General features: G+C 26.6%; 1 protein-coding gene across 1 annotated transcript; it reads left to right on the top strand.

Annotated features, from left to right (window-relative positions):
• The first annotated feature begins 1073 nt into the window (after positions 1 to 1073).
• LOC126899548 (structural maintenance of chromosomes protein 3-like) lies at positions 1074 to 26986 on the top strand. The gene is made up of 26 exons (XM_050674558.1): positions 1074 to 1258; positions 1501 to 1576; positions 1984 to 2022; positions 2085 to 2224; positions 3194 to 3352; positions 3429 to 3540; positions 3893 to 4074; positions 4134 to 4379; positions 10307 to 10428; positions 11235 to 11342; positions 11408 to 11513; positions 15631 to 15734; positions 15805 to 15904; positions 15971 to 16134; positions 16348 to 16489; positions 19061 to 19219; positions 19293 to 19504; positions 20507 to 20669; positions 21562 to 21747; positions 21821 to 21964; positions 22101 to 22316; positions 24070 to 24206; positions 25085 to 25271; positions 25680 to 25862; positions 26515 to 26655; positions 26733 to 26986. Exons 1-26 carry the CDS (start codon positions 1244 to 1246, stop codon positions 26802 to 26804), a joined length of 3615 nt encoding a protein of 1204 aa, XP_050530515.1. The 5' UTR covers positions 1074 to 1243; the 3' UTR covers positions 26805 to 26986.

Here is a 26986-nt window from a genome sequence, read left to right on the forward strand (position 1 = left end):
ATTATAATAATATCCCAAACTAACAATGGAAACAACTTGAATACCATTAAGCACAGTAGAAAACGTCTAATAATGTTCATAAATTATTTAAAAATTACAAAAATTGACTTAACTATCTCACAAAAATCATCGATGTGATATGCATATAGTTGTATGTTGTTTTAAACAATTAGTGACGTTGAAATACTACAAAATTGCTAAGTCAATACAAATTAAATACTGCCAACCGCCTTTATTCTGTTTAGGGCCAGTTTTAAGATTTTGCTGGGTAAAAATAATTTTTATACAACTACATTTTTTTTCACAAGCTTGAAGCCCTGATATAAAAAAAATAGTACGAGATTGGAGCGTAAGACTTGCTGGTCGGTCCCGCTTATGATACTCATTCAACTGTCACATCGTTTTTAAAAATTCACATATCATAGTAACATGACCAATTTTTATTATGTGGAAGTTAATAAATAAGCAAATGGAACACGAAAAAAAGCCATCCAGAAGTAACCGACCACTTCTTCAACTTTTATGTAACCTAATAGATTGATTCTTTGCAATTCATCAGACACTCCAAACAATGCGCCATGTCCTAGCAATTCACTGTGTAAATATTTTTGTTTTATGGGAGATCAATCTTCCAGTTCCCTCTTAATTACGCCCCTAAGTGTCGAGGAATTAAAATAAGGTTCTGTCGTAAAACGGGTACTTAATAGAAGTTGATTTGTTTCGGTGCCAAAATTGCTAGCTATTATAGTATAGACTATATGAAAATATTATCTGTGGCTATAGCTCTTACAACAATTTATTACATAAATTTTAAAAGAATTATATTTTTTTTCTCACAAGCACCCACGATTATAGATAGAATGCATACTTCTATCTTTAATCATGTGCGTACCTACTTAAATATTAGTAATTGATAACTCAAAAAATTTAACCACGTTCATTTAGCAGAGTGAAGTTTGTCGGTTATACAAAATGTCGTTATATGGTAAAACTTCTTTATCAAGAGCGGCGTCTTTTTTATCTCAGTTGAGAACCATTTTGTTTACTTTTTACTAAATTTGTATCAATTGTAACCTGTATTGTTCTAATGATATAATTTTCTAAGTGTATTATAAAAAGAATAATTATAATAATTAATGAGTTTGGTTAAGATTGTTTAGTTTTTTTTAATTATTTTATTGATTGATATGTAGGTATTAATAAGTAAATATAAAACGTATTGAAGTATTAATAAATAAGAACTATGTATATTAAACAGGTAAGTTAAAATTAAAAAATATGAAATTATATAATGAAATGAAATTTCTTTTAATTAATCAATTTTTTCATTCTAAAGTTACTTTAAACTGAAAACAAGATTTTCAAAGGTTTTAAATCATAGAAACCTAATATTTATGGAATATTTTTCCTATTATATGTCATTTTTAATAATAAATTTTTAATTTATTGATATTTGATATAACTTATCAAAAATATATTAAATTATTTATTTTATTTTAGGTTATTATACATGGTTTTAAGAGCTACAGAGAACAAACTATTGTTGAACCTTTTGATAAAAGACATAATGTTGTTGGTTTGTAATATTCCTATAATGTATAATTTCACATTTCTTTGAATAACATAAGATTTAAATTTTTTATTTTTAGAATATTTATTCCTAAAATATTATGTAGATTTTATTAAGTTTTACCTATTCATATAATTAAATAAAAATCAAAATCAAACTAAATAGAAAGTTAGAGTAGTATTTTGTTTAAAATTGATTCAAAATTATTAAATATAATTGTTGAAGATAATTTTTTTACTATAATGAAACTAATTAAAGTACAATTTATCTTTGTAAACTATCAATTTTTTAATATTAACTTTTCATTTGAAGTCCTATGAATATTTTCTTTAAAGTTTAAGTAGAAATATGTAAAAAACACTATACAAACAAGCAGTAAAAATGTAATACTAAAATATGATTATTATTTTTAGTTGGTCGTAATGGATCAGGAAAAAGTAATTTTTTTTATGGTAAGTTATATGCTTCTTGAGTAATAATACCATTTATAATTAATGAAATAAATAATTTTCAGCTATACAGTTTGTTCTCAGTGATGAATTCTCACATCTCCGTCCTGAACAAAGACAAGCTTTACTTCATGAAGGAACTGGTCCTCGAGTAGTTACAGCTTATGTTGAGATTATTTTTGATAATACAGACAATCGTTTACCTGTAAATATTTATTTTGCATTTGTGCATTTCAAATTTGTTATTAATGTAAAACATAATTATTCAAAATAGTTTATTCTCAAAAAAGTTGTTTTGCAATTTATCGTGTTTAAATATTTTTTTTTATCTTATATGCAAGTTCTATACTTCAATATAAATTGAATTTAAGTTATTGCATAATATTTATCATTATTATGTTAAATAAATAATTACTTAAATATTTTTTTATGACTATTAGAATATTTGAAGTTGCATAATTTATTAGCTCTTTTGCACTTGTAATTCTTTATTATACTATATGATACATAATTATAACAATCATAACACTAAATTTAAAAAAGAATGTTGTTATAATGACATTTTTATATAATATCTTTGAGCACACTTCATCACTTAAATTTAATTTTTTTTTAATTTTGAGCCATGTACTTTAACATATATAGTTTTATTAAAAAAATATTTTACTTATATTTTTTAAACAATTATACTTATCAAATTACTATAATATTTTAGACCAGTACTTCAGTGGTTATAATTATTTAATTAATGGTTGTTATTTTAATAATTTAAGAATAAGACATAATTTAACTCCTGTCTTTATTTTAAACTGTTATATACTTCTAAATTACTGGTTCAAAATTGTTCTCAATTAATCATTTTCTTAAATAAGTTATTATAACATAGCTAAATATTTACATTTCTATTACAAAAAAAATGTTGCTAATACCCTTATAATATATTAGAACCTAAAATATATTTAACCACCTGTAAATTGAGAAATTACTACTAATAAAATCATTGAATTATTTTAGAGGGTCAAGTTAATATAAAATGTAAATCTTACAAAAAAAAAAAATAATTATAATTTTTTGTGTTCATTTAAAAAAATTGGTATAATTGCATTGAAATTGTTGTTAGCTATAAAATTATATAAAATAACTTTTTTTGCAACTATTTAAAAAATATTTTTAGATAGAAAAAGATGAGGTAGTTCTAAGACGTGTAATTGGTGCTAAAAAAGATCAGTATTTTTTAAATAAAAAAATGGTCCCTCGATCTGATGTCACTAATTTGTTAGAATCTGCTGGATTTTCCCATTCAAATCCATATTACATAGTTAAACAAGGAAAAGTAACTATTTATTTTAAAATATTAATTTTTAACAAATTGAATATAAACATTTAACAGTTATATTTTTTTAATGTAGATTAATCAAATGGCTACTGCACCAGATTCGCATAGGTTAAAACTTCTTAGAGAAGTAGCTGGAACACGTGTATATGATGAACGCAAAGAGGAATCAATTGAAATATTGAAAGGTAAGTATAATTAAAAGGTAGCAATCATTTTTATGTATTTACCATCATAAAGTTATGAACCCTATAGTAATCACTAAAAATGTATAAACTTAATAGTGGTTAATACAAATTTTGAAGAAAATATTCTTTTTTAAACACGGTGATTTTATTATTATAAACCAAAAAAAAAACTATTCTTATGTATTATATTCCTAATTTTTATACTTGCGCATTCAAAATTACAAAATCGTTGAGTTTATCTTATAAAAAACTTGAAATCTCAATTTGTCCTAATGTTTTTTGAAAAAGCTACTGATGCATTGGACTATTACTAAACTTTTTAATTTTATTATAATTTAATAAAAAAATTTAGATACTCAGACAAAGTTAGAAAAAATAGTTGAATTTATTAAAACAATCGAAGAAAGACTTACTACATTGGAAGAAGAAAAAGAAGAACTTAAAGAATATCAAAATTGGGACAAAAAAAGACGAACTTTAGAATTTTGTATACATGATCGAGAATTAAAAGAGACTAAACGAAAATTAGAGGAAGTAAGATAGCAATGTTCAATATATTAATAAAACAGTACAATAAGTGTAACACATTTTAGTTAGATGGTAAGTTAAATAATTTTGATGAAGAGCAAAAACGTCTTGCTACCAAAGTGAAAGAAGCAGCTGACCAATCTAAAAAAGCTGCAAAGCTTCTACGTGATGCAAAAAGGGAAGTTCATGCTGCTAAAGAGGAAAAAGAGACCCTCAGTTTAGAACAACAAGAGTTGATTAAGCAAAAAACAAAGTTGGATTTTACTATTAAAGATTTAACTGATGAAGTTAATGGTGACAATAATTCAAAGGTTTGTAAAAAATATATATATATATATATATATGGCATTTAACTTGATTTCCAAATCTTTTTTCTGCAAATAATTATACAGTTTTATATATGTTTTGTATCATATATAAGATAATTAAATATTTATGTTACTACTTACAAAAGTGAAATTTATATGCTTTCTAGACTTTAAAATTTTAAAATTCTTTTTCTTCTTCCTCGCCTTAATCCCAACTACTTGGGGTCTGCCACCTTTATCCTAAACTTCTATTTGACACCACAATCTCCCACATCCTCTAAGCTCATATCAGATGTTTTCATATCGCATTCAATAACATATCTCCATCTCTTTTTTGGTTTTCTTCTACCTCTTCTTCCTTCAACATTCATTTTCATAATTATTCTCACAGCTTCCGATTCCTCTCTCTTCATAGCATGACCAAACTATTTAAGTCTATTTTCTCTCATCTTATCCATGATTGACGCTACACCTATTAATTTACACTCCACTGCTCTACTTTCTTATCAACTGCCCAACACTTTGAACTATACATCATAGCTAGTCTCATTATAGTGTTATAGAACTTACCTCTCAGCCTCATTGGAATTCTTTTATCACATAAGACACCAGATGCTTCTCTCCACTTCAACCACCCCCACTTAATCCTGTGTCTTACATCCTCATAAATACCACCACTCTTTTGCACAACTGATCCTAAATACTTAAAACTTTCCACCTCTTCAATCATGTCCTCGCCTATTGTCACTGGTCTCCTTATTTCACCTACCTCGTGTTCTTCATTATCAAACTCGTACTCTATATACTCTGTCTTACAGTTACTTATTCTTAAACCCTTTTTTTCAAGGATCTCCAAACCTCTAGCCTTTGATTAATTTCCTCCCTATTTTCTCCTATTAACACTATATTGTCAGCAAATAACATGCACCACGGCACCTCTCCTTGTATTTCTCTAGTAATTTCATCCATCACTATAGAAAATAAGTAAGGGCTTAAAGCAGAACCCTGATGCACTCCTACTCTTACCTAAAAACCTTCTGTTACTCCTACGCTTGGTGATTGGTCGGACAGATGAGGTGTTGTCGGCTGGGTTGGATCTAGCCAGGGAGCAGGCTGGGCAGCTCTCCGACGTGATATAGGTGTATCTACCACACAGGCGGGAGGTGAAGATGGCCATGGCAGTTGTCGCCATAACATTTGTATTTGTATGCGCGACAGTTATTGGGAGAAAAAAAAACATCAACTTGCCTGTGTCGTCCTCGCACGAAATAATCACACATTACATTTTTTTTTCATGACAACATCATCAAATATAAAAACAGAATTGGACAGGATGTTGTCCACCGATGGTACATCATTCTCGTTTTAATAGGTAAACAACTGCACTCCTTGGACGCCGTGTAAAACATCCACGAGTAGTTGATACTTGCACTAATACAACGATTTCGAGTAAACGTAAACTTTTTGTTTACCTGGGTATAAGTGCCATCCTTACATACCTTCTATTATATTAATGTAACTTTTCGGGACTCCTTTTCTCATTAATGCCCACTTTAAAACCTCACTCAGTACTCTATCATACTCTTTCTCCAAATCTATAAATACCATACACAGCTTTTTCTTCTTTTCTCTAAACTTTACTATTAGTTTCCTCATACAAAATAATGGCTCCATTGTTCACTTACCAGGCATTCATCCAAACTGGTTTTTAGATACCGATATCTTATTTCTTATTCTCTTATCTATTACCTTTTCTCAAATTTTCATACCATGACTCATAAGCTTTATGCCTCTATAATATCCACATTCCTGTATGTCACCTTTACCTTTAAATATCAGCACCACAATATTATTCCTCCATTCATTTGGAATTTTCCTTTCTAAAAAGATTTTATTTAAAAGTTCCTTCAACCATCTTTTGCCAACACCGCCTAATATTTTCCATACATCTACTGGTACTTCACCTGGTCCTACTGCTTTATTCTTTTTCATTGATGCCACAGACTCCCATACCTCTTTCTCACTAAATAAATCTACCAGTCCCTCATTCCACGAGATATCCTTTAATGCTTATTTTGGGTACTCCTTGTTCAGTAATTTTTCAAAATACTCTTTCCACCTTTTTTTTCACATCATCATCACTGAAGAGTACCTTATTATCAACACCTTATATAATGATAATCTTTAGACCTTTTCTCTCATATCTTTGCAAGTCTATAGATTTCTTTCTCGCCTTCATTTGTTCCTAGCCTATCATACAATTCATCATAACTCTTATACTTCACCTTATACTCCATCCAGTCTTCTCTCCTTTTGCTCTTCTGCCATACCTTGAATTGCTTTTTCTTACTTTCTATGATTTTTTAAATGTCCTCATCCCACCACCAGGTTTCCTTGTTTCCTGGCATTCTACTCCTACTCTCACCAACAATCTCCTTTGCAGTATTCTTTACACAACTAGCAAATCTATTCCACACATTATTTATGTCTCCCTCGACATTCCACTCCGTCCTCTCTTTTATCGTCTTTAAAAAGTTTTTTTCATTTTCTCCTTTCAATTTCCACCACCGGATCTTTGATTTTTCCCCTGTGTTTCTTCTATTTTAGCTTCGATGCGATGCTGAGAAGGTATTGGTTTTACTAAGATGTGTTTTTTTTTTTTTTTTTTCTGTTACCATTTTTTTGCAGCTCTCACCGAACGGATTTCTTTCAACGATACGTCAAAAGATCACAAATCGTATCTAGTCGAAGACATTACCCTAAAAAATTGAAAAAATTTCCCTCGTTCCCCGTAAATGGGGAAACCTCCAAAAAAATTACAAATTTAAAAATCGCTAATTTTCGAAATTTTTTCAATTTTTTTTACTAAAAACTGCCGTAACTTTTTCAAAAATGAACATATTAATATAATTTTTTTTTTTATAGATGCTTGATGTCTTTACCTATCATTTGGTATATATTTTTTGTAAATCTGACACTTAACCTGCCCACAGGGGGGGATTTAAAATGACAACTTTTTCAAAAAAAATTAACTTTTTCAACTTAACTTTTGAAAATGTTCCGGAAGGTCTGACACTTATATATATATATATATTAAATTAAAGCTAATGTAATGTACTTTATTATGAAAAAAAACAATTTGACCTCTGGACTTGTCTTCATGAAGAAAACTGCTACCAAATGCTATTTTTGTATGAAATTTCTCGATTTTATATTTTACATTTTTTACTTTAAAAGGCTATAACTTTTTAAAAAATGTATGGATCAATACAATTTTTTCATGAGAAGTAGTATTTATATACATCTTTCATTCGACATACTTTATCTTAAACAGGATATTAATAAGGAACTAGCAGATCATGTAGCTTTTGGAATAATACACAAATTTTTAAAATTAAACACTCTAAAAATTTGTATCGAAGCGTTTTTTTTATAGTGATTTTAATCACTGTCAGATATCATTATACTTGATCCAACTATGCCACGTCACCACTGTGCCACGACCCCCCTGTGCTGGGTTTTTATTTATTCTCTTTCCGGTACACCACAACTCCATTACTCTCAGTCTATGTTGTGTAATTACACTCTCGCCTGGTAAAACTTTACAATATTTTTCTTGCTTTACGCTCTCTCTTCCACATAAAATAATCGATTTGTGATCTATTACTCCCACTCTTATATGTTATATAATGTTCTTCCCTCTTTCTAAAATAAGTATTAAACACAGCAAAATCATACAATACTGTGAAATCTGGGGTTCTTTCTCTAGCCATATTCTTCCCATTAAAACTATACCCTCCATGTACTCTTTCATATCCTTTCCTCTCATTACCTACATGTCCATTCATATCTCCAACTATTATACAATATTATAAATAAATTTGTAAAAAATGTTGTTATATTTAAGATGTTTGTAAAGTTTTATATTGGTTGATTATCAGTTTTGTATAATTAGTTTTCGAGATACACAATCTAGTCAAGTTTTCTTTAATTTTGTGTCCACAGCTGATTGAAATTTCCCACATTTTATCACCTATCACCGCATCCTCATTGCCAAGTACCCCTTGCATCACCTCATCCATCTCTCACCAAAACACTTCCTTGTCTATTTTATCACATCCCACTTGTGGTGCATAGGCACTTATTACATTTAGCACCTTTTTTCGAATATCAATTTTATGACCATAATTCTGTCACATTTCCTAGCTACTTCTACTACTCTACTTTTCATCTCCTCATCAATTATTATTAACCCTACACCATTCTTTGTACTATATTCTCTGAGTTTATTATTTTATGTTATATAAAAAAACTTTGAAAATTTCATTAAAAATATCTGACAGTATTTATAATCAATGTTCTAAGAAATGCTTCAATGTAAATCTGTAGATAGTGTTTAATTTTAAGAAATTAGTGAATTATTCCAAAAGCAAAATAAACTCTTAATTTTTGTTCAATTTAGACAGTCATTTGTACATAGAAGATAATTTGTCGGGACAAATTTATTTTTTAACTTATAGTACATAATGTAAGATGTAATTTAACATGTGTTTAAAGGGCACAATATTTCCTGGACATTTTCAATAGTTAAGTTGAAAAAGTTGACTTTTGTAAAAAATTTTCTATTTTGAATCCCCCATTGTGGGCAGGTAAATGGTCAGATTATCAAAAATATTATGTAAAATAAAAGGGAAGATTTTACTTAAGATTTTAATATATAAAAAAAAAATTATTTTGATTTGTTCATTTTTCAATAAGTTATGGTAATTTTTGAGAAAAAAATGTAGAAATTTACCGATTTTAAAAATTGTAATTTTTTGGGAGATTTCCACCATTTATGGGGAACGAGGGATAAATTTTCAGTTTTTGCGGTAATGTCTTTAACTAGATACAATTTGTGATATTTTGACTTATCATCCTGTGAGAGCTGAGAAAAAGTGAAAACTTCTAAGCTTCGCATTAAAGCTAAAAAAAAAAATATTACTACTATAAGCTTTAGAGCAAAGTTGAAATGATCTCTCAATTTTATAATGATAATTATAATTATTATAATTTTTTATGTGCTATGACCCAGCTTTCATTGAACCAATATTGACAAATGACATGTCAATAATACCCGAATTATATCTTGTCAAAGAGAATACCCTCAAAATTAAAAAAAAATGTAGAAAAAAAAAAAGTAAAATATCTCAAAAACTTTTATTTATTTGATTTATTCTTTTTTGTAATTTTAAGAAACATATTTTAAAAAAACTATAAGTTTTATAAATTTCTGTCAATTTTTTAAAAATTTATAATCAATATGAACATTTTATATGAAAAAGGACAAAAAATTACTTTTAGACATCTTTTTTAATTTTAGACAATTTTGTAGAAAATTTTATGCTTTTCGGATAGTTTTGATTTTTTTAATGTATTTTAAATGCATGACATTAATTTATTGAAATTTGCTGATTTTTATCCTATAAAATATTTAATACCATTCTTTTTAATAAATATTGATACAGGACAGACTTATTAAAGTTAGTCGTATTATCATTCAATTATTTTATTCATTTTTTATTTATTCAGTTAATTCCCAAAAAGTTTTATCTAACAATTAAGCACATTTGTATTAAAGCATCTTAAGATGGTGATTTTTATCACTGTCAGATTTCAATCAATACTGGTTACAGTATTACTTTTTTCCCATTATGCTTGATCTTAGACTTTTTATTTTGCTTATAATTAAATATACTACTGTGAATACGTTATTACGTATACCTTTTAAAATAAAATGCATTATACTATTTTTATACTTATAGATAGTGTTAATTTATAATTAAAATTATCTTTTAAAATTTTAATCATTCCAAAATGAAGTTTAACTAAAGAATAAAAATAATATTTTGATTATGTTATTAAATTATTGCGGTATAACTATCAATCAGGAACGAGCTGAAAAAGAATTGAAAAAACTTCAAGATACTATCAAAGCTAAGGAAGAAGAATTACAAGATTTAAAACCTAAGTATGAAGCTCAAAAGAAAAAAGAAGAAGATTGTACTAGAGAGTAAGTTAATGAAATTTATATTGAAAATAAAGGAAATATAAATGACTTAAGTGACAGAAAAATGAGTTCTAAACATATTTTGATTATAAGTAATGATATTTATCAACTGTTTGATTTTAGAAACAAATTCTGTGTTGGATTCCATTCGACATTCAAACTTAAAATTTTAAAAATCAAATTAAATTTTTTCTTTTAAATTTGGTTTTAAAATTAAACAAGTATAATCATAAATTATGCTGAATTTGTCAAAAAAAAAATATATTTGACTGATATATCATCAAATTAGTATTTGGTTTGAGATCAATGAAATATTTTGGTTGATTGAGGTATGATTATAAAATTGAAAGTTGCGTTTAATCTCAAATATCAGGGTTTGTAATGTCACTAGTTATAAATGAAATTTATGTGTTATGAAAAAAAAAGAAAAGTCATCTTGTGTGTTATAAAAAACTGAATTTGAAAGTTTTTTGCTAACTAATCCATTTTTATTAAAATTAATGATCTTTTATAAACTAATTTAGGTACTTAAGAATACAATATATAACTGAAATAAGTTATTATGTAGTTAATGATGTTATTTTTTGTATAGTATAGAATTTTATATATATTATTACTATATTAATTCTTCATTAATAAACATTAAAACTATATATAAAAAACAATAAAAACCTTTTTTTCTTTCTTATTAAACTCATTGTATAATTAAATATAGGTTCATGATATTAATTATATAATAAACTATTTGTCTTGATAGTCTTAAAAAATAAATTTAAAAAAATTACTAATAAAATTGTGTATATTTACAGATTAGCTTTAAAAGAACAAAAAAGAAAAGAACTTTATGCTAAGCAAGGAAGAGGAAGTCAATTTACTTCTAAAGAAGACCGTGATAAATGGATTCAGAAAGAGCTTAAGTAAATAATAAATTATAAAATAATTTTAATGCGTTTGTTTTTAGTTTTTCATAATGTTTTTACAGATCTTTAAATAAACAAATTAAAGATAAAAATGAGCATAAAGATAAATTAACTGATGATTTAAAACGTGATGGAGAGAGACAACATGAACTTGAAAGACAAATTCAGGTATTTTGAAAAATTATGTCTCTAGCATATGATTGTGACTACCTGATTTAATCATTTTTTCAACTAAAATCTGGGACATTTATTCTCTCTTCATTCTTTAGAATTTATAAGAATTACTCTTAGTTCATAGAAAAAAGAATTTAAAATAAAATAATTTTATTTCAAATACATATATATATATTTTTTTTTAAATTAATTTATTCTGGCTTATATTTTATAAAAAGACAAAAACATGGAAAATGGGAAGTTTTTCAAAAATTCTAATTAGTCTTGTATTATTTTGCATGAAAATTTGTTGTATTATTTATGGTTTATCATAAATCATATTAAATCAAAAAATAATTCTTAGATAAAATTTCAGTTAAAACATTTTTAACAAATTATCATTTGTTCAGTATTGGAACAATAACAGCTTGTTGATAAATCAAATTAAATTTTCCTTACTAAAAGATATTATAAAATATTCAGTTAGTTAAGACAAAAATGTATATTTATTGATGACAAGTTCTATTCTTACAATTTTTTCTATGAATTTATCTAAGATTTATTAAGATGCTTTACAACCACTATAATGCTGTTATTGAAATTTACAAAAAGTTTTGTTATCTGAGTATAGCTATTATTTATATAATTTTTTATTAATATGATGATATATACAGAGTGATTTTTTTGTTGTGGGTTAAGATACAAAAATAATTCTGCATTTCATATATACTTTTGATTGATGTACTGTAGTACATTAATCAAAGGTACTTGCAACCATGTTTGTATTATTAAAGATATATTAAATTTTTTAAAAAAATATGTTTTATTATATTTTACTCATTTTTATATTTTAGTTAAAATTATAATTAAAAACAGTAATTTTTTTTTGAACAAAAAATCACTATATATACAGGGTGATTTTTTTATCATAACCCACTCAATTACTTGCAGAATAATAATAATTTAAACATTTTTTTTTTATTATTATTATCTTTAGTTACACATTATTCTTGAATTTTTAACTATGTAATACTTATTAAGTTCATCCCTTATGCCTTGTAAGGGGGTCAACTTTGTTTTTTTAAATGGTAACACATATTTTTAATTTAATAAAATGTTTTTAATTTAATAGTAAATGGAATTTGAATTTTTAATATAACTTAATTCGTTTATTAGATATAATCATTTAAAGTTTCAAATTATTGAGTTAATATACAAGTATATTACACAAGGGATTATAAATACAGGTAGCTAATTGATTTTTTATGACATCGATATTTGCAGGTACACAACATTTATTATCAATGATAGTAAGGTACATTGTTGTGAGTTTATAAATACACTAACTAACAATACAAAAAGTATATCTATTAATAGTTATAATTGATAATAAATAATTCGTGACTGTGATAGCAATGTCATAAAAAACCAATTAGCTACCTATATTTGTAATACCTTGTGTATTATACCTGTATATTAAAAATTCAAATTCCATTTACTATTAAATTAAAAATATGTGTTACCATTTAAAAAACAAAGTTGACCCCCTTACAAGACATAAGGGATGAACTTAAAAAGTATTACATCGTTAAAAATTCAAGAATAATGTGTAACTAAAGATAATAAAAAAAAAATGTTTAAATTATTATTATTCTGCAAGTAATTGAGTGGGCAATGATAAAAAAATCACTCTGTATATATATGTAACACCATCCTGACCTTTTGCCAGCTTTCGGGTTAGTGACTATAAACTAGGCATATTCCTAATGTGGGAATGGTTAAATCTAGTCTCTTTTGTAAAAGTGCAGAAAATATTATGTCATAGCCTGCAGCCCTAAAACATTTATTGCCAATCTTGTGCCACTTGGAGTTATTATTTTCTTTGTTAGCTGTCATTTGGCATGGGTCATCCTGTGCTACACTTAGATATTCTTTATTATATATTTCAGTCATTATCAATGATTTCTTGTCTTTTCCTGATTATAAAAGTAGGATTGTTACCTCTATTCAGTATATTTAGGTCTGTAGTCAGAAATAGATCCATTAATACCTTACCTCTTTGGTTGATGTGATGCTCTCCCATATGGTATAATGAAAACTTGCCACTGTACCTAGGATGAGTTCTAATTTTTCATTTGGACAACAATTAAGTAGCGCTATTAGGCCCTGAGGCTATTATAATATTTTTTACATTACTTAATGTTACCATAATAGTTGTTAAGCCTGCAATGACAAATTAAGTGACAATATTTTTATTTTATCATCTACCAAAATTAGGATCCCTTGGTTTACTGACTTTATAAAACAGATTAAAGCTCTTTTAGTTTAGTCCCTTTGATTACTAATTAACCACAATAACTGTTAAAGTGCTATTTGTAAGAGTGTTGTATGTCTCCTAGTTAGGATCCTTAACTATATACTACTGTACCCTTTACTGTGATGAAAATTTATCTGCATAATTGTATTATATTGTCATACATTCAAAAAAACTGTTGTTAACATTTAAAAAAACGCCATTTTGGGCGGGATACTTTTTCTATTACAGTCCCTGTGTCACCCAAATCTCCTGTGGATTGTTTCCCGGTGGTAACTGTTCCTTAGGTGTGTACTGTACTTTACTACTGGCTTTTATTAAATAGGACAGTTTCCCTGGATCATTTCCTTTATGTGGCTTACTTTCTCCTTCATTTTTGAGTAAAAGTATAGTGAGGCCTTTTATTTTCACCTGTGCCTTGCCTCCTTTAACTAATGGTGCGGGAGATTTTTCACCTTTTTTCCTCCCAAATTTTTGGGGAATTGATTTCTTCCCTTCTTTCTGAGTTTGTCAGTAACATGGTCCGCAAAACATAGTATCCCCATTCTAAAATATGGACTACGTTTAAGTTCATCCAATGTGACCATGCTCTTTATATACTCATTTAAAAATAGAATTTATACTTTAAGGCCAACTTCTCTCTCGTGGTAGATTTTTCAGAAGACTGTTCAGTCCAAGATTCTGTATTTCTTAAGATTTTCACTTAACAGTCCTGGTATGTAATTGACCATCTGTTTGTATTTGTCGGGGGATTGTAAGCTACCATTTTGATCTCAGCACCATCCCAAGGTTTTATTTTGTTGACATTTTCAGTGAACCAATTAAGAAATTCTCTTGGGCTGTATTAATCATAATTGCTCCATCAATGAGTCTAATGTTTTTAAACCTTCGTACATTGGTTCCATCAATATCAGATAGTATCAAGTGTCCAACACAAAATTCAATGAGTTGTCCTTGTTAAATGGTCAACTTATTTGTGGGGTAACCCGTGAGAACCAGAGTTACCATCTTACCGTCAATTACCACTTATAGGTTAGTACCCAACAGATCTTCCTCACCTGAGTATCAGGGCCATTGATTTTCGGTATGGGATTTTCAGTAACCACCAACTTTTTCAATTCATTGGCTTCCTTATTTTTACCCTTCAGTTGATCCTTCTGTGTTTGCGTTGTTCCTCTTCAGCTTAAGCCTCATTTTACCATTAAGTTTTTTAGACTTAAGTTTGAGACCTTTGATCCTTTCTGCAACTGCGCCCAGTTGGTCTTGTGAATCCTGGTTTGTGTCTACTAATATCATCTCTCTGCTAGTAGTTACTAGTAGTAGTAGTAGTTCAATAAATGTACCATTGTTTTCATAATGGTTTTTAATTTCAGTGATTCTTCTACGAAAAGACATCAGTTTACATTATTGTTCTGATAGTTTGTCTATAAGATCCCTGTTTGTCCTAAAATCATTAATTGTAGTTTTTTTTTTTATCGATATAGTTCCAATGAATAAAAATATAGGGGTCAATCGCAGCAGAGCTCGATAAAGCATTATACTCTATGGTGTGGCAGGTCCCAATGGTCACTTTACCTTTTGGCTAACTATTCTGTGATAAGTTAAGTACCTTTTCACTTGGTATGGCTGAGTTAAGGGACCTATTTGCTATTAGCAAGCAAGTTATTCCCAGACCTACCAGTCTCAACTAACCAAACCAAATGCCACCCTTACTGAGTTTAACCAGGTTCCGAAGTTTTGTTAATTTTGTGATCCTTGCAGATTCTCTTCAGGATTATTAATAAATAAAGATAATAATCAATCTTTCATTGTTTTTAGACTAGTTCAGTAGAATTAGAAAAACAAAGAGTTGCAATTGATGAATATAATAAACGTTATTATGAATTGAAAAAATCTAAAGATCAATATCAGAGTCAAAGAAAGTATGTTTAAATTAGATGATATTAGTCTTAAATGATAAATATTTCTTTTAAATATGTAATATAATCTTAGTGAATTATGGCGCAAAGAAAATACAGTACAGCACAGTTTATCATCTCTCAAAGAAGAATTAGCAAAATCTGATCAAGCATTACGTAGTATGGCAGGAAAAGTAATATTATGAGAAAATAACTATTATTTAATCTAACTATATTTTTTATTTTTAAAAAAACTGTAGGCTATTTTAAATGGAAGAGATAGTGTTAGAAAAGTTTTAGAAGTATTTAAACAAAGGGGTGGAGCACATCTTGATCTTGCTTCTCAATATTATGGTCAAGTTATTGAAAATTTCGAATGTGATCAGAGTATTCAAACAGCAGTTGAAGTTACAGCAGGTGGAAGGTAATTTTTACAAAATTTAACAAACTATAATCATTGTGTTAATATAATTATTATTCTCAGAATATAATTGAAACCTCTGTGAAATAAAATAAGTGAATACTGATAGATTATGTATGTTACAAGAATAACATCAAAAATATATATATATATATTGCAAACCTTTTTTATCTTTTAATGTAAAACATTGAATTATAATTTTATCTAATTGTTCAGGATATTTTTCCATATTGTTGAATCAGACAGAATTGGTACTCAAATCCTGAAGGAAATTAATAATCAAAATTTACCTGGGGAGGTAACTTTTATGCCATTAAATAGATTAACAGTTCGAGATATCAGATATCCACAATCAAGAGTAAGTTATTTCTTTTATTTTTTTTTAATAATACTGAAAAAATTATAGTTTTTAGAAAGAAATTCTGGTAGGGTTAAAAGTTTTTGTTATCTTAAGAGAATAACCAAGTAATGAAATTGTTGTTTAAAAGCAAAATAATTATTTTCTATTACATAAATTTAATAAATTATAAATCAGTAAAATTAATTCTTAAAAAAAAAAGTTTAAATATAAAAATTATAATAAAGTGACAAGAATTAAATAACTCGACTACAGTTACTTATTCAGTACTTAGATATCTGTCAGTTTTTTGAGGAACTAACCCTCTGTGCTACAACACAGTAGTATAGTTGGCCAGTCTGTCTTTGGGATGGCCACATTACGACTTAAACAATTGATAAAATATTAGAAAATGTCTCAAGAAAGTAAATGTTTACATATCTGCAAAGAGGTGATTGATACATCCAATTAATGTGGACAATAGTTATCTATTATGAGTATAATTCAAATAAAGATGTTTATTTCTTTGTAGGTTATAAAAAATTACTAAAAAACATTATGTGATTCCATGTTTTAGTTTATTATTTATTTGTAAATTAAAGTGATGTTTTATTTTATATTGGGCCCAAGTAATTAATTATGTCAAAGAAGGATGAAAAATATAATATTATTTTATATGACGGAACTAATTTTGTAACTTAGCAATTCGATATCCAATCTTTGTTAAGGTCACATAGTGTGTTGGATGATCTAACAGAAAAACAGCTACTTTTTATGAAACTAAATAAGCTGTATTTGATAGTAAAGATGTGAAAGCTATGGATTTAATAATTCAGTATACAGCTGACATACTACGAGTATGTTCATGGAAATAGTGCTGCAGAAATTTAATATTAACTATGTAACATATTTGAAACAAAATGTTCTTCAAACAGGCTGTACTTATTTAAAAAATTAGTTATTTTGAAATAAATGGGAGGTGAACTAATAGAATTACACATAAAATTAGCTGGTGGTAAGTTGGATGAAGATTTTAAAGCATGTTTGCTGCTACTGTTACTTCCAGAATATTTTTACATGGTAGGAACAGCTATAGAAACTTTATCGGTTGACAAAATCACTTTGTTATTTGATGTATTAAAAAAAAGAAGAGCCGTTATTCATATTTTTCAGTTAACTATGTGAATAGATCTCAGGCTATTGCTACAAATTGTCACTGGTTACATTTAAAAAAATCTTAAGATATTTACATGAAACTAAAGATATTGGTCTAACCTTTACTCAAGAAATTTCTGAGTCACTTATAAGTTAAGTGATTCTAATTTAGCCGGTAATTTATTTGATAATAAATTAATAACAGGTTACTTGTTTAAAGTTTATGGATAAACATTTAGTTGAAGTAACAGAAAACAGGTAACTCTTGCTTTGTCAAGAACTGAGGCCGAATACAGTGCATTTGCTTCTGCACTTACTGAATGTTTGTGGATACAAGGATTTATGGAAGAATTAAAAATTAAATTACATCCAACAGTTATGCATGAAGATAATTAATCTTGTATAAAAATAATAAATGAACCAAGAATACATAGTAGATTGAAATACATCAATATTAAAAATAATTTCATCAAAATTTTAGATTAGAATTTAGTCAGTGATCAATATCTGAATTCCAATTGGTTATTGGTAGATACATTTATAAAATCCTTGGCAAAATATTCATTCATAAATTTAAGTAGTCAGTTAAATTTAATCTAATGTAAATATGTGTGTTACTATATTTCATAAATTAATGATGTGTAATTTATTTATACTATTACTTTATACTTAAACAATGTTCAAATTTAATAATCATTCCAACTCTTAATATTTTTTATTTTTTTAATTAATATAAAATGTCCTTTTAAATGAAGGGATTGTGTTTATAATAGTTCAAATAATAATGTTTATTTCTTTGTAGGTTATAAAAAACTTTATTATTAAAAAATGTTGCATGATTCCATTATTTATTTATTTGTTAAATTTAAGAACTATTTTATTTATTAAAGCTGTTGACATTAATATCTCTACATGATGATTTTTGATAAAATGATTAATAAAAAAATAATAATAATAAGCATTTGAAAGAAAAAATATTTTACATTTTTTAATAGATCTATAATTTTAGGCCTAAATAAAATAAAGGCTAATAAAAAATTAGCCATTTAGAAGTGTAGATAATGTTATCAACTTTAATTAGAGATGTATGTATCAGTCATCTCACTACAGAGGTGTAAACATAATTCTCCTGAAATATGTTTTGATACAGAAAAATAAAATCTCAAACACCCTCATAAGAAATTATTGCCTTCATTGTAGATCTTACAATATTGTTATTAATAATAAGTACCCTTATAACCAAAAAATTCAAACATATGAGTATTTTTATATATTCAATTTAAGATAAATTTTATTAGATGAAAACAGAAAAATTGTATTTTTTCATCTCTTAGTTCTAAAAAATTTAAATAATTTATCTAAATATATTTTATTATTTATGATCAATAAACATCTTGTAATATTACTTATTTAATTATTAAAAACTTAATTATTTAGGATGCTATTCCAATGGTTAGTAAGTTAAAATATGAGCCACATTTGGATAAAGCCATGCGTTTTATATTTGGCAAAACACTAATTTGTCGTAATCTTGAGATTGCTACTACAATATCTAAACAAAGTATGCTCGATTGTATCACGATTGATGGCGATCAAGTATGTTTTATCTATTAAAGTAAAATAACTAATTTTGATTAAGTATTAGTATTATTTAAATGTTATTATTTAGGTTTCTTCAAGTGGAACACTGACTGGAGGTTACTTTAAAAATGTTCGATCTAAATTGGAAATTCAAAAACAGCGTAATGATTTGATGGATCAAATTAAAGATGCAGAAGATGAACTTGCATTGTTAAAAAATCAACTAAATGAAGTTGAAGTTAATGTAAATGTTGTTATGTCAGATATGCAAAAAACTGAAACAAAAAATAGTAAATCAAAGTATGAATGTTGTTTACCTTTGAAATATAAATACTTAAAGGAGTTCATTAAAAATAAAAGTTAAATAAGTAAAGGAATTAAGATTTTTATATATAGAATGAACCACATCTAACTGACAACTTTTGATCAGTAATCATTTTGTTGACATATTTTAAAAATAATTATTGCCATTTAAGACTATTTAAAGTATATTTTTCATTATTTAATTTTAATAATAATAATAATAAAAAAATATTTTTTCATTTTTTTCAGTATTTTCAGTATTTTAAAATAGCTATTTTTTAGCACTTATCTTATAAAAAATTTTGATCAGTTGATAATAATTTTAAGACAAGTACTTGTTGGGTTACAAGCATTTAAATACAATAAGTAAATATTTAGTGGGTACAGCTTGTACTGATGAATAGTTATAATGCATACTCCACCTACACTACATACTCACTCTATGCTTGTAAGTTAGTAAGTACTTTTCTTAATATTGTTATCTACTCATCAAAATAATCTGTAAGAAAAGGGCTAAAAATTGTTTTTTTGAAATTTCTAAAAAAATTATTTTCTTACTAGTCATAAATTAGAAAAAAATAAAATCCTTTAAACATAAACTAGGAAGGCAATAATTATTAAAAAAAAAATTTCAACAAAATGATTATTTAATCAAAAGTTATAAGAGTTGTCAGTTAGATCATGCTATAGTTGATGATCCTCTATCACATGTTAGAGAGTCAAAGATGGTTTTGGCTAGGCCAATAATGAACGGGACGGGTATTACTAGCGGCTTGTACTAGATCCTAGTCACCATCAATGAGTAAATCGCAAGAAAAATCTCGTTGGCATCCTGGGAACCCGTGCACCAAAACATATGTTACTACCCTCTAAGCCAGGCTGACCCTGGTTCATTCTCTGTATACTATGTATAAATATCATCAAGAGATATTTTTTTACAAATTACTTATATAAGGCATAGTATTTAATTAAAAATAAAAAATTTGTTTGATATTAAAGAGGTAATTTTGACAAATTGAAAGGAGATATAAGACTTATGAAAGAAGAACTTATTGGAATAGAAAGATATCGGGGGACCAAAGAAAGGTTATTAGCACAAGCATCATCAAATTTAGAAGCTATGCAAACAACTAAAAGTGGATTGGAGTCAGAACTTCATCAAGTATTTTATTTTTTTGAATATTTTATCCAGAGCTTTTTACTTTAAAATTACTTAAAGTTTAATAATTCTTGAAAATTATCATATAGCCAGATTATATTTTAATATATAAAAAAAAAATATACCGGCTGTTGACCTGACACAACCTTATTAGTCCCCTCTTATGACTGGCAGAGGGGCCGTGGAAGTATTCTTAACCCCTATCCACAGGGAAAGTTTCCCTCAGTTCGATATCACTTCAATTTATATGGAAATATATTAGAATTTATTTGAATTATAAATGCACAGTGGTATAGTAGTAAAGTTGGTCTCTACAATATTTTAAGTTGCGGGTACTAATTCTGTATTATGCCTCATTTTTCACATGATTTCCTTCCGGTACACTTATGATGACTGACGGCCATCAATCTCTTATAACAGTGTCAACTGGCACCCAATATGTGTTAACAGAAAGTTTTAAGAAATAAATGATTGTCTAGTAATTCCCATCATAGCATATTTAAAGAATCTAGTTAAAAATTATTCTCAGACTTTAATCTTTACTTTTACATCATTTTGATATTGATTGTGTTAGGTTCCATTACAGTTATAAATATATATTTTTAATTTATAAGAAAATTCAGTTAAAATTTTATATTTTATAATGCAATGTAAAAAAAAAAAATAATAAAATTTTCATAACATTATTAATTATTTGATAGAATTATTCATTTTCTGTCTGATTTTACAATTAATTCAATATTAAAAAACTGTCACTTATTTCAATTGTTTCTAAGTGCTTCATATATAATATGGTTTGAAGTTAAGTTATAAAATAATTGTTATATTTTAAATAAGTTCTTCCTTGCAAAAAAATAAAAATAGTTTTATTTAATAAAATTATTTTTATGTTTAGGAACTTATGGCACAACTTTCTGTTAATGATCAAAGAGAAATGGATAAGTTAAATGATGATATAAAGTCCCTAACTCAAGAAAATAAAAGTGCTTTTGCAATGCGTATGAAATTCGAAGCCGATAAAAACAAATTAGAGAATTTATTGACAAATAATTTAATGAGACGTCGGGATGAACTTATGCAAGTATGTTTTGCAATTTACTTGTTTAAATTTTTTTAGTAATTAATTAATATGAGTAAACTAACAAATATTTCAGGCTCTTCAAGAAATATCTGTTGAAGAACGAAAAAGAACATTAGAAAATAGTAGATTAGAACTTGAATCTGTTATGAAAAAGCTTGAAGTGCTTAATGCCGATATTAAAATTGATGATAAAAGAGTTCAAGAAGCTGTTAAAAAAGTAAGTTAATAATGAAGTATACAAAAAATATCTTTAAAATTAATAATTAATTTTTTTTTTTTAATATATTTTATTATTATTTAAATTTATATTCTATAAATGATTTAAATTTATAAAAAAAATTAATTATGTTTAGCTAAAGATTTGTCAAGATGAATTAGAAAAATGGAAATCTTTAGAAAAAGATGCTCAAGAAAAACTTGACAGTGAATCAAAAGATCTGACTAAAGTATCAACCAAACAAAATATGTTGAAACAAAAATTGGATGAATGTCAAGCAAAAATTAGTGATCTTGGAGCTCTTCCTAATACAGAATTAATGACCAAATATTTATCATATTCATCTAAAAATGTAATTAATATAATTTATTATTGTTAATATAAACTTAATTTTGTATTAATTGCAACTATTACATTAAAACTGATATAATAATGGAAAATAGTCTAGTATTTAGACAAAGTTATCACTTTTCATGAGGTACTATATTAAACTATTATAAATTATTTAAATAAATTATTAAATTTATATTTTTATTTAGTTTAATTATATAAATATTATGTGAAGTTATAAGTTTTGGGATATGGTAATTTTTATTTCAATGTACGAGGTGTGTTCAAAAAGTAAGGTGACTTTTCAAATTTCGCGGGCTACGTCCGTTCGATCTTAGATTTTTTTTTATGTCATGTTGGTACACTCGTACCGAACATCTGTACACAGTTTCAAGTATATAGCATATTTAGTTTGTTTTTGACAGATACAAAGATTAGACGTATTTTGGTGTGCTCGGCGATTTTCTGCTATCAAAAAAAAAATGGATCAAAGAATTTGCATCAAATTTTGTGTCAAAAATGGAATTAAGTGTTCTAATAGACTTGAAATGTTGACAGTAACATACGGTGAGTCCGCTCTGAGTAAAAATAACATTTATAAGTGGTACAAGCTTTTCCAAGATGGCCGAGAAGATGCCAATGACGAACCTCGCTCTGGACGTCCCAGCACGTCAACAACAGATGAAAACGTTGAAGCAATGAAGAAAATTGTTTTGGAAAATCGACGAATCACTATCAGAGAAGTTGCTGAGGATGTTGGCATATCGGTTGGCTCGTGCCATGAAGTTTTTTCGGATATTTTGGGCATAAGACGTGTGTCAGCGAAGATTGTTCCGAAACTGCTTAATTTTGACCAGAAGAATCGTCGCATGAGCATCGCTCTGGAGCTGTTGAATGACGTCAATGATGATCCTGATTTGCTCAAAAGGGTCATAACTGGTGACGAATCATGGGTATATGGTTATGACATCGAAACCAAAGTTCAATCGTCCCAATGGAAGAGCTCAGGAGAGCCAAGACCGAAAAAAGCACGCCAAGTTCGATCAAATGTCAAGGTTTTGCTCACCGTTTTCTTCGATTGTCGTGGCGTAGTGCATCAGGAGTTCTTACCACAAGGTCGTACGGTCAATAAGGAGTATTATCTTGAAGTTATGCGTCATTTGCGAGAAGCAATATGAAGAAAACGTCCGGAATTATGGAAAAACAATTCATGGCTTTTGCATCATGATAATGCACCTGCTCACTCATCGTTGCTTGTGAGAGATTTTTTGGCCAAAAACAACACCACAATCATGCCTCAGCCACCATATTCACCGGATTTAGCCCCATGCGACTTTTTTCTGTTCCCAAAACTGAAAAACCTTATGAAAGGACGAAGATTTGCAACGATTGGGGAGATAAAAACTGCATCGCTGAAAGAGCTCAAGGCTATACCAAAAAGTGCTTATCAGAAGTGTTTCGAAGATTGGAAAAAGCGTTAGCACAAGTGTATTACATCTGAGAGGGATTACTTTGAAGGGGACAACATAAACATTGATGAATAAATAAATAGTTTTTCATAAAAATATCAAGTCACCTTACTTTTTGAACACACCTCGTATAGTCTTTCTAAATTTATGATCATACTTATGCCATATGATGATTTTTTTTTTATATAAATATTTAAATACATGACAAAAGTTGTAATGATGGTAGTATAATTTAAATTTATATTAACTCGTGTTATTTATGTAATCTTTAACTTTTCAAAAACTCATTTTTCTTTGTTTTTACAGCTTTTTAAGGAATTAGAAAAGGTGAATAGTAATATAAAACGTTTTGGTCATGTTAACAAAAAAGCTTTAGATCAGTTTGTAAGCTTTTCTGAGCAGAAAGAAAAATTAGTCTCTAGAAAACAAGAACTTGATAGAGGGTAAATAAAAATATATATATTCATTTATCCTATCAGATTCTGACATCTTTATTAATTTATGATTCATTGAATATTTTGTGTTACAGTTTTCTTAATGATTTTTACAATTTTGGACAATGTTTAAAGGGCATTTTTTATTATTTGTGTCTAATAAGAAAAAGTGGGTATGTAGAATTTGTACTGATTTATTTGCACTATGCCCATACTACATACCCACTTATGTATTAAAATATATGTAGTTCAATAAATTCTTACCATAAAATTGTAACCATTAAATTTTTTTGTAAAAAAGACTTAAATATTGCTATTTTATAATTTGGAAAAAATAAAAAATAATTTTTTCTTTTATTTATAAATAATTTTTAACATTTAATTTTAACATAGTTCAAAGTCGTAAAAATTATTTTTAAAAAAAGTAATGGAAAATATTTGCTGGTTCAAAGGTTATTAAAGATGTCAGAAACTATTGGAATATATTGTATACTCAGAATATTTCTGGATCAAACTCTACTAATATATAAGATTTATATAACAAATATATTAAAAATATAACAATAATAATAATAAATAGTACGTAATGTAAAATAATATAATGCAAAATCTTATAGAGGGATCAATGGAAGATACAAAAAAGGATCTCATCCGTTTTTAAATAATAGTAATGATTATTATTAATTTTTTGATAATTAACAAATTTATATCGAGTGATCATATTTTTAGTATGAGAATTTTACAGAAATTCTCATGGTAAGACTAATTTTTTATTTTGATTATTATTAAACAAGTGATAAAAAAAATCAATTTTTAAGATATTTAAAGGTTCTTAATGCTCCCATATATATATATATATCATTATTTATTTGAAAAATTTATTTAAGCCGTCAAAAAATTGAAGAACTAATGAATGTGTTGGAGCAGAGAAAGTGTGATGCAATTCTTTTTACATTTAAACAAGTTTCAATGTACTTTACTCAAGTTTTTAGTAAACTTGTCCCTGGTGGATATGCACAATTAGTCATGAAATCAGCTGGTGGAGAAGAATCTGCTACACCATGTGTTGGAGAGGTATGTACTTGGTAATTTATAGTAATTAAAACTGTATTTAATTAATAATATTATTATTATCAACTTTGATAGCAATATTGTTATTTTGAAATTCATATAAAAAAATATAGTTTGAAGTTTGACAGTAGTTAGCATCATTATCATAAAGAACTTTGATTAAAAAAATATTTTTGTAACATTTCTAAATTTTTTAATTTCTTACATATAAATAATACATTGTGCCATTGCATGGTCAATCTGAAGCCAGCATTAATATTTATATTAGAAATTAATACAAACATATTAAGTATTAACTATGATAATGTCTGTGAACTATGAATGTCTTCTGTACATTATTTTTTTCATATTATAATTTTTCTAATGTATGTTTTATTAAATAAAATATATAAATTGTATATAAATATTTAGGAAGACAACATTGACAACTATTCTGGTGTTATGATTAAAGTATCTTTTGCTGGACAAGGAGCAGAAATGCGTGAAATGAATCAATTATCAGGAGGTCAGAAATCATTAGTAGCATTAGGATTAATTTTTGCAATCCAGAAATGTGATCCAGCACCATTCTATTTATTTGATGAAATTGATCAAGTAAAATAATATTAGTTTTTCTTGAATTTAAAATATAATTTAGAGTATGGCATGATTCGAACAAAAATTTTTTTCAAATAATCATCTAAATAAGAAATTATTTGGATAATTTTTTTGCAATTATTTAAATACATTATTATTCAAATAATTTTTTATTATCATTATTTATGTAAAAATTCATAAGAATAATTTTGAAAGATTTATTAGAATAAAATGTACTATAATTAAAATAAAACTGTATAAAATGTGATTATTATTATTATTAGTTTTTATTATTATAATTTGAATAATAATGTTTCAAAACTCTTCAAGTACATTTTTATTCCAATAATTATGTTACAAAAGAATTTGAATAATTTTTTATTCAATTAATTATATGGATGAAAATTTGCACAATACTGATTTTATTATAATATAGTAAAAAAAAATTTTTTGGAAAACATCATTTTTTTTTTATTTTAAATTTTAACTGTCAAAGAAGAAAATTCTACTATTTTTATGTTTAAAAACCTAAAAATATGATTAACATATTTCTACTCCTAATTAATAAATAATTTTGCAAAATATATTCAAAATTATTAATTGTATCTTTTTTTTATATTTGTCAGATTTTTACAAATTTCCTTATTATTAAAATTACATTTATTTATAGGCTTTAGATCCACAACATAGGAAAGCTGTTGCTGATATGATACATGAAATGTCTGATCATGCTCAGTTTATTACAACAACTTTTAGACCTGAATTATTATTCCATGCTCACAAGTTTTATGGTGTTAAGTTCCGTAATAAGGTAATTCTACTACAATTTTAGACTTAAATAAATCTTGGGATCCAGGAAAGTTTAAAACTTAATTTTTTAACTTATAGGTTAGTCATGTAGAATGTGTTACACGAGATGTAGCATATGATTTTGTTGAAGATGATACAACACACGGTTGATTTAACTACTTTAGTTCAATTAATTATTCATTTTTTTATGAAACTGTTAGTTTTATTGAAATATAAGTATCATTGATTATTATTATTATTATTATTATTATTATTACTATTATTTTTATTATTATTATAATTACTATTACTATTTTGTGGATAAGTGTTAATTAAACAATATGCTAATTTAA

The sequence above is a fragment of the Daktulosphaira vitifoliae genome, unplaced genomic scaffold (assembly GCF_025091365.1).
Source record: "Daktulosphaira vitifoliae isolate Bord-2020 unplaced genomic scaffold, ASM2509136v1 Scaffold_2, whole genome shotgun sequence".
Taxonomy (NCBI): Eukaryota; Metazoa; Arthropoda; class Insecta; order Hemiptera; family Phylloxeridae; genus Daktulosphaira; species Daktulosphaira vitifoliae.

Coding starts and splice junctions, on each gene's coding strand:
- LOC126899548 (XM_050674558.1), top strand. Junction 4,380..10,306: donor ATGGTGACAATAATTCAAAG/GTTTGTAAAAAA, acceptor ACTATCAATCAG/GAACGAGCTGAAAAAGAATT. Junction 25,863..26,514: donor TATTTGATGAAATTGATCAA/GTAAAATAATAT, acceptor ATTTATTTATAG/GCTTTAGATCCACAACATAG.